This window comes from Anomaloglossus baeobatrachus, chromosome 2 (genome assembly GCF_048569485.1).
Source record: "Anomaloglossus baeobatrachus isolate aAnoBae1 chromosome 2, aAnoBae1.hap1, whole genome shotgun sequence".
NCBI classification, from domain to species: Eukaryota; Metazoa; Chordata; class Amphibia; order Anura; family Aromobatidae; genus Anomaloglossus; species Anomaloglossus baeobatrachus.
Window position 1 is genome coordinate 633,555,691 of NC_134354.1, and position 9,853 is coordinate 633,565,543.

Sequence of the window (9,853 nt, forward strand, 5' to 3'; positions counted from 1 at the left end):
TAATTGACATCTGGAAGGAATGAGAGCAGCTGCAACGCTCACTTTCTCCGGATGTCAGATTTGTTTGAAGAGGGGACAGTGAAGTCAGCACTGATTGACCACATGATATAATAATATTACATTATCAGTGGAAGAGCCAAAACTGGAGTATAGTTATTATTTTACTGTGGGAAAACATACTAATTGAGAAGGGGATATCCAAGTAGTGGAGAACTCCTTTAAGGCCTAAGCCACATGGCATGAAAATCGGTGCGAGTGGAGTGCGATAAAACATCGCATTCCACTCGGAGCAATATTAACCTATGTTCCAGCACCCATGAGAGATTATTTTCTCAGCCCTAATCGGACCGAGAAAACAATCGCAGCATGTTGCGGGTGTAATGCTATTCTGTTTTCTCTTGCACTCATTCAAGTCTATGGGGCGAGAGAAAAATCGCACTGTACTCGTGGTACACCGGTGTACAGCGAGTGCAGGGCCAGAATGGTAATAGCCTTTTACGGAGGAGAGAGGGAGATAAATCCCTCCCTCTCCCCCTCAGCGCCGGCCCGCCTCTCCGCAGCATTGTCCCGCCCCTCCTCAGTGCTGGCCCGCCCCCCGCAGCTGAGGTCCACTCGCACGATTGGACCTCAGTCACAGGGACACTTGCATGACACTCAGCTCTGCTGTACTGCCAGCGTGAGCCGAGTGTCATGCGATGAGATCGCAGTAATTCCTGTATGGCCCCAGCCTAATAATTATTATACCTTGAGGTGTGCAGTGATTTGGGTCAGGTTCACACTTGCGTTAGAGCCTCTGTTAGAAGGCTGAGTAACAAATTCTGTTATTTTTACCAGGGTTAGAGCTCACCATGGTGCTCTCCATGCCATTAAAGAGGTGGTCCGAAGGCTGAAGACATTTTAATATAAATCCCTATCTATTTATTGCTCCAATCTAAACTAATTTCTAATATGGCTGCATTAAAAATTCCCTACCATTCCATAACTACACTATCTAACTGCTATTTATATTTTTTATCTACTCCCTGTGTGATAACGCTTCGTTTGTGAATCCCAATGTATGCTGGGATACTGAAACAAAACGTCATCAGGGGGCAGAGGCTGCTATCACTATCACAGCCTCTGCCCCCTCCCTGTTATCAAGTGTCATAAATGACGCTTCTTTAAGAGGCTGGTCTGGTGATGTCACTTGTAAGGGCGGCGGTGATGTATGAACGCTGCCGGTTACTCTGGCACCACACTGATGATGTGCGCCAGGGCTGTGGAGTCGGTAAGCCAAACCTTCGACTCCGACTCCGACTCCGACTCCTCAAATTCTCTTGCACCGACTCCGACTCCGGCTCCGACTCCGACTCCGGCTCCGACTCCGACTCCTACATATATTGCTTATAGTTAGGTGAAAAATTTATTGTAGTACATGAATATGTGTATGTGAACATCAGACATTTAATAATTTTTATGATACAATAATCAAGATATTTGGATAGAACATAAAATATATTTATTGGAATACAACTTTAGAACACAAAAAACTGTAATAAATTGTAAATATGTAATACACTATGTAATATACAGTAGATTACATATATATCTTGTGTGTGTGTATATACACTGTATATATATATTATATATATTACATATTTACAATTTATTAGTTTTTTTGTGTTCTAAAGTTGTATTCCAATAAATATTTTATGTTCTATCCAAATATCTTGATTATTGTATCATAAAAACAATTAAATGTCTGATGTTCACATTGTACTACAATAAATTTTTCACTTAAATATAAGCATTATACTAAATGTTGTTATTTAGTAAAATATTCAGCACATTCTGCATTGCACTCCTGTCCCCAATTTATTATATATTTTAGGAGTCGGAGTCGGTGCATTTTATACCGACTCCGACTCCGACTCCGACTCCACCAAAATGAGCTCCGACTCCGACTCCGACTCCACGACTCCGACTCCGACTCCACAGCCCTGATGTGCGCAGCTCTGTTGCCGGCTCTAGTGATCTGAGCCTACAACACAAAGCATGCTGTGACTGTGCAAATCGCACAATGACAGCACACAGGGACTAGACCAGCCCCTGAAATGAATGTCACTGTTGACGCTTCGTTTCAGGGAGGGGGGTATAGGCTGTAGCAGTGACCACAGCCCTCTGTTCCCTGAAGACGCTTCGTTTCAGGGAGGGGGCAGAGGCTGTGACAGTGATAGCAGCGTTTTCCCCCTGATGACGCTTTGTTTGACTATCCCAGGATGCACTGGGACTCTCAAACGAAGTGTCATCAGACAGGAAGTAGGTAAAAAAATAACTAGCAGTTAGATAGTGTAGTTATGGACAGAGAGGGAATTTTTAATGCAAGTATATTAGAAAATAGTTTAGATTGGGGCAATAAATAGTTGGGAATTTAAATTAAAATTTCTTCAGCCTTCAGACCACGCCTTTAAAATAACTTCCACCATTTTTCTGCAAGTTTCGGATGTTTTTTGGCACCTCGTCTGCATTATGAACGGGTGCAGCAGCAACCTGTACATGTAATATTCTGGACTGTCAAAATGACCAGGATAGAACTTGAGCAATCTTTTTTTTTTTTTTCTTCTTGTTCAAGTGGAAAATTGTCCATGTAGAGTAGCACATTGGCCACAATTGGTCCATCACATATATAGAAACTTGGAACAAAACCATGCCTGGCTGAACAAGCCCTACCTCGTCTTCCAAATGACATATTCTATGTAGCATGTGATCATTAGATTCGTAGGTTTGGAAAGAATTTTTTTACGGTTAGTGGATTGAGCATCATCTTGCTTTTGCTCCAGAATTCAGGATATACACCAATGCTCTACATTCTCTGTATCACGTTTAAATTTTTTTGTTCCAGAGGCCCTCCCATAGCCCACAGATAGAGATTCCACTACGCTTTTAAAGGACAATGTCAAGGTCGGCTGTAAATGGTAGACCTGGAGTCGGAGTTGGCGTTGTGATTACACATCCATCCTATCCAGGCTGTGTTTTACTTGGACAAAGGAAAGCAAAAGGCTCGCCGGGGGCCGGCATGTATCAACTTCCAGGAGGACACCTAGAGTTTGGGTACGAGTGTCTTTCATAAAAACACATTTAGTAAATATCCAGACATTTACAGGATCATGAAAATTCAGGATTGTGATCCAGTGTCTAAGGAGTCTGATGCCAACTAATAGCTGAAACACAGAAGAAAATATATTATTAGAGGTGCTTCAAAAGCAAACTGGAGCAAAAAATCTGGTTATAAAGAGGTTTGCCCACACCGAGAAATATGTTATTACAGGCTCCAAATATAACAAATAATAATAGTAAATCCAGTGAAAATATATGATTAGGTTGAAGTTCTCCAGTTACTGATGAAAAATCTCCACCTGACTGGCTCCATTTCCACCACCATGTACTAGTCTGGTTGTAAATCTAATCAGACCCCCAGACAGTATAGACACAAAAGATATGTTGGCCTGATCATACATTAAGAGTTTTTTTCCTCTGTATTAATCATGTCTCGAGCAAACTCTGCATTCTTACCGGTCGGTAGCCAATGCTTTACCCAGTTCGTATTATATTCCTTGTCTTTTTTTATGGTGCAGTGAAAGCTGGGAGACTTGTGCTGAGCGGGAAACCCTAGAAGAAGCTGGACTTCACCTGAAGAATGTCCACTTTGCTTCAGTGGTGAATTCAATTAGTATTGAACATAATTATCACTATATTACTATACTAATGAGAGGAGAAGTAGATACAAATCATCCATCTGAACCTACAAACCTGGAGCCAGAAAAAAATGAAGGTAAGGAATGTGACCTTCTGTACAATAAAGCCTAATGGAAGATTGACACTGCATGTATGATCATTTAGTCCTGTATATGGCATCCATGTGGGTCAGCATTGTAGACCATTATCAATCCTTGCACGGCTTCATGGTTTGTTCTTGTGGAATCCTTTAAAAAAAAAAATCACTAAAAACCTCTGTTGCAGTCTTCAAACATCCGTGAGTCACGGTCCAAGTATGGACTATCTGCAGGTATCCTAACCGAAACCTTGTAGGCATATGAGGCTATCAAGTTTTGGGTCAGGAGATCCGTGGACTTATGATCCTTGGACCATGACTTATTTATTATGCTTTGCTTATACTGCTCTACCATATTCCACAGCACTTTATAGAAATTACCATCACTGTCCCTATTGGGGCTCACAATCTAAATTCCATATCAGTATGTCTTTGGAGTGTGGGAGGAAATTCACACAAACACTGGGAGAACATACAAACTCACTGTTGTCCTTGGTGGGATTTGCAGGACCCCAGCGCACAAAGCCACAGTGCTAATCAATACATGGTTGTGTAAAGGTGAACTTTGGAAAATAACTTGTGATGAAGTAACCAGTGATATCTATTTTTTTCTCTGTACTGCCATGTTACAGTGCCTTTCCTAAGTATTCGGCCCCTTTGAATTTTTCAACCTTTTCCCACATTTCAGGCTTAAAACATTAAGATAAAAAATTTAAATTTTATGGTGAAGAATCAACAAGTGGGACACAATTGTGAAGTTGAACAAAATGTATTGCTTATTTGAAACTTTTATAAAAAAATAAATAACTGAAAATTGGGGCGTGCAATATTATTCGGCCCCTTTAAGTTAATACTTTGTAGCGTCACCTTTTGCTGCAATTACAGCTGCAGTCGCTTGGGGTATGTCTCTATCAGTTTTGCACATCGAGAGACTGAAATTCTTTCCCATTCTTCCTTTGCAAACAGCTCGAGCTGAGTGAGGTTGAATGGAGAGCGTTTGTGAACAGCAGTTTTTAGCTCTTTCCGATGATTCTCGATTGGATTCAGGTCTGGACTGTGACTTGGCCATTCTAACACCTGGATACTTTTTTTGTGAACCATTCCATTGTAGATTTTGCTTTATGTTTTGGATCATTGTCTAGTTGAAAGACAAATCTCTGTCCCAGTCTCAGGTCTTTTGCAGACTCCAACAGGTTTTCTTCAAGAATGGTCCTGTATTTGGCTCCATCCATTTTCCCATCAATTTTAACCATCTTCCATGTCACCTGCTGAAGAAAAGCAGGCCCAAACCATGATGCTGCCACCACCATGATTGACAGTGGGGATGGTGTGTTCAGGGTGATGAGCTGTGTTGCTTTTACGCCAAACATATCGTTTGGCATTGTGCCCAAAATGTTTGATTTTGGTTTCATCTGACCAGAGCACGTTCTTCCACATGTTTGGTGTGTCTCCCAGGTGGCTTGTGGCAAACTTTAAACAACACTTTTTATGGCAATCTTTGAGAAATGGCTTTCTTCTTGCCACTCTTCCATAAAGGCCAGATTTGTGCAGTGTACGACTGATTGTTGTCCTATGGACAGACTCTCCTGCCTCATTTGTAGATCTCTGCAGTTCATCCAGAGTGATCATGGGCCTCCTGGCTGCATCTCTGATCAGTCTTATCCTTGTTTGAGATGAAATTTTTGAGGGATGGCCGGGTCTTGGTAGATTTGCAGTGGTATGATAGTACTTCCATTTCAATGTGATCGCTTGCACAGTGCTTCTTGGGATGTTTGAAATTATGGAAATCTTTTTGTATCCAAATCCGGCTTTAAACTTCTCCACAACAGTATCACGGACCTGCCTGTTATGTTCCTTGGTCTTCATGATTGTATCTGCGCTTTAAACAGAGCACTGAGACTATCACAGAGAAGTTGCATTTATACGGAGACTTGATTACACACAGGTGGATTATATTTATCATCATCAGACATTTAGGACAACATTGGATCATTTAGAGATCCTCAATGAACTTTTGGAGTGAGTTTGCTGCACTGAAACGAAGGCCAACGTCCCACTTGCGATTATCGCGCTTATTTCACCGTGCAACACCCGTCACGGACTCTCACACTGCTCACAGGAGCGGGTCAGCTGCATAGAGATACATGCAACCGACCAGCTCCTGTGAGCAGAGTGTAAGTCCGTGACGGGTGATGCAACGCGAGACTCGTGCGAGATATACGCACGGTAATCGCAAGTGGGACACTGGCCTAAAGGGGCTGAATAATATTGCACGCCTCAATTTTCAGTTTATTCTTTTTTACAAAAGTTTTTAAAATAAGCAATAAATTTCGTTCAACTTCACAATTGTGTCCCAATTGTTGTTGATTCTTCACCATAACATTAACATTTTTATCTATGTTTGAAGCCTGAAATGTGGGAAAAGGTTGAAAAATTAAAGGGGCTAAATACTTTCGCTGGGCACTGTATATCCCTATCTTTACTATGGCCAGGTGCATCATATTGGTGCCATGTTAATACTCCATCTTGACTATGGCCAGGTGCATGATGCCTTACATGTCTCTCTAATACAACACTAAAGGCTATTCACACTGGACATTTTTTCACCTTTATATTGCAGGCTGGAATTGGGTTAAGTGGGAAGAATTTCCTCCAGAGGACCAGCTCTTCTGGGCACTGTGTTGCTTGAGAAAACAAGGATATGATCCTTTTAGTGAAGATTTTGATCATTTTCGGCCAGGACAAAAATGAAGTTGTTTGATTTTAGCTTTCTGACCTGTAATATACAATTATTTATGTTCTGTTTATAGAAATGGTTGTTTTCTTGCATATTATTGCTTAAAACCTATGTGTACATGATACTCTAGCTCTGGTGTACAAACTTATCACTGTCTAAATATCATGTCAGGTAATCAGCATATTGCCTTATTTTTAGAAATAAATACGTACTTTGAGTTAGTATAATATGACTTAAAGGGGTATTCCTATCCCCAATATTAGCATACCTCCAATTAGAAATGTAGTATAATTCTCTTGATATAGCCATGTCTCTTACTTCATGTGCAGGGCATTGCAGTATAGTTGTTACAATCAACAACCAAAAGCAACTGTCACTATGAGTGGTCATAACCATGGCTACCTAAGCTGCAATGCCCTGCACATGAGATAAGAGACATGGCTATATCAGGAGAACTATACTATATTTCTAATTGGAAGTATTTGTCAATATTATTATCCCTGCTCCATATTGGGATAGGATCTTGGAGATGGGAATACCCTTTAGCCCCTCACCACCACAGCCCATTTTCACCTTCAACAGGCCAGATTTTTCAACTCAGACGTGTTACTTTAAAGGGAACCTGACAGCTGATCTATGCAGCCGGGGGATCAGCCATACATACTCAACTCTGAAATATTGCAGCGTTTCAGGGAAAAACATAGGGAACTAAACAGTACGGGTGACTAGTCAAGTCAGACAGGCAGGTCTCCGATAGCTTCTTCCCGCACGCTGCCCTGGAGTGATAGGTCTTGTCCTATATACCCATGCAGGGACAGACCTGTCACTCTGGAGCAGTGAGGGGGGGGCCTGCCTGTGCAGCTTGGTCCCCAGCGGCTAGTAACCTATGCTTTTCTTTAAAATCAAGTTACACATACATGGCTGAAACCCTGCAGCAGACGTCATCTGATACTTCCTGCCCATGGATCGGGCAGCATGGGCAATATACTAGCGGTCAGGCTACCATTAACATGCGGGCAGGTGTGTGTGTGTGTAATATATACGTACACCAGTGATTCTGGGATATATACACATGCAAAGTGGTAAATTGAGATCAATGAGATTTGTCGTTATTTAATAAAACTATCAAATAAAAAACAGTCATATAACACAAAATAGTTAACATTTACCATATGTCCATATTACGTCCTCATTCTTTTTGCGACACCCTTTTAATTTGATATTAGAAGGGTTAAATGTTTAGCAGCAATTAACTTTTTTCAAATAAACTTACTTTTTATAAAACCACTGCACTTTTGGATTCATTTTAAGTACCTGTGTATCAGAAAATCTCCCAAACCAAACTATTATAAAAACTGCACCCTCAAAAAATTTCAACTTCACATTTAGGTAGTTGGGTTTTTTTTAACCCTTCAGGTGCTTCAAGTAACTTTTTTGTACTATAATGTTGCTTTAGCCTCAATGTTTTCAATTGCAGTAATGAAAATAGGATAAAATGGACCTTACAATTTTTTTTCTATACAATTTTTCTGAAAGCATGAACACTCCATATGTTTAGGCACACGAGGAGGGAAACAAAAACTCACAGACTAATGGCAGAAGATGTAAACTGCCCAGGCCAAAAAGACTAATGCACTGCCAGGATGCAGCAAGACCTCCATTAAATGGAGACATCACAGGTGCAAAGGGAGATGGTAGTAAAATTGCACACTTGTGGCTTGCATAGGTCACTGTTTTTTTTGGCCTGGGCAGTTTACATCTTCTGCCATTAGTCTGTGGGTTTTTGTTTAACTTTTGGAGGTTTTTATTCCTCTTTTTGGTGTTTTTTATGTTGGCACACGAGGAGGGAAGGAGAGCACTGTTTGTCTTTAACCCCTTTACACTATGACCGCTTAGGACGTAACAGTACGGCCCGTAGTTGTTATCACCTGCGGCTGCTGTGGGCAGCTGCTGGTGATCTGCGCACGTCAGCTGACTTGAACAGTTGACGTGTGCCTCGCAGGCACGAGTGGATCCGCGATCCACTGGCACCTGTTAACTCCTTAAATCACAGTGTCAAAATGTGAGTGTGATTTAAATCCCCACTTCTGTAAATCTTCATTTTGGTCGAACAGCTGCCTTCCATAACGAGCAATGAGCAACCCCTCCCCCTGCCATAAGGATATCATAGCATCTCAGAATGGATCACTCAAAGTGAGTGGTAATATCACAAATTGAGTCCGATATGAGCCTTTACTTCTAGACAAAATGTGGATACATTTTTATTTCCCTTTTAAAACAGCGTAATGTAAAAATAATCTTACTATAATACAATGTGTTAGATATATCTGATGTATTTTAACCTTACCTACCTAGGCTAGTGTTTTATAGAGCTGATTACTTCTATGGTTTATTTCTGGGCAGCAGATGAGTTAAATACATTTCTGAAACTTTTTTTTCATTTACCAAACTCCTGGGTCATGCGCAGAGCCGAAATCCAGCATCTGGCACGATGGCAACGGAGAGGTGAGTGAGATTATCCTCTGACGCTGCACATTCAATAGCATACCCATAGGGGCGTACTTGCATGTTAATTGAGCAGACGAGCCAAGGGAATGAACGCCAAAGGGACTAGTCACAGCACTCATTAGCATACGATAAAAGATCTTTAGAAATACTTTTTCTAAAGATCTCTTTATCTATGCTAGTGTATACAGGGACGGTTAGGCAGGGATTAGCAATATACACCCAGAAAAGCTTGTGGTCCTGGCTGCATTTTGCACCTGACAGGTTCCCTTTAAGTTGTAAAAGCTTGGCACGGTTCGCTTTAAATGGACTCTCCCCTCTGCAGCAATGCCATTCATGAAAGGTGGACCATTTGGCTGTAGAAGAGTGGATTTTATTGGATTGGTCTTTGGAAGCCATGTTGCTTTTCTAGAGCCTGTAAGTAACTAGTTGAACTATTTATTGGTACTATATTGGACTACGTAAATTTATCACTTTTTTTTTTTTTTACATTCTTGGGTGTGATAGCGAGCAAAACACAGTAATTCATTAATTTTATTTTTTTATATGCCATTTACACTATTCCCTGTGTGATAAAGTAACCAGACAAATTCATTCTTCAGGAGAGTACGTATACAGCGATACCATATTTATATTGGCTTTTTAAAGATTTTCTACTTTGCACACTAAACTGCCACCACAGCTACCAAACCGCTTGGGGTTTGTTTGCTTTGCGGGACAAGATGAGTTTTCAAAAGATACCACTTTTTTATATATATATATATATATATATATATATATATATATATATACAGTTAGGT

General features: G+C 40.7%; 1 protein-coding gene across 3 annotated transcripts in view; it reads left to right on the forward strand.

Annotated features, from left to right (window-relative positions):
* Positions 1-9,512, forward strand: part of NUDT15 (nudix hydrolase 15) — a 16,141-nt gene extending 6,629 nt beyond the window's left edge. For 2 of the 3 annotated variants that reach the window (XM_075334393.1, XM_075334394.1), the window contains 3 exons: positions 2,882-3,090; positions 3,615-3,811; positions 6,432-8,097. In XM_075334393.1, coding sequence (XP_075190508.1) covers positions 2,933-3,090; positions 3,615-3,811; positions 6,432-6,562 — 486 coding nt within the window. In that variant the 5' untranslated portion in view covers positions 2,882-2,932 and the 3' untranslated portion in view covers positions 6,563-8,097. Of the gene's footprint in view, positions 1-2,881; positions 3,091-3,614; positions 3,812-6,431; positions 8,098-9,378 lie in introns of those variants that run through there. The other variant, XM_075334395.1, reaches the window with a different exon arrangement.
* The last annotated feature ends 341 nt before the right edge of the window (positions 9,513-9,853 follow it).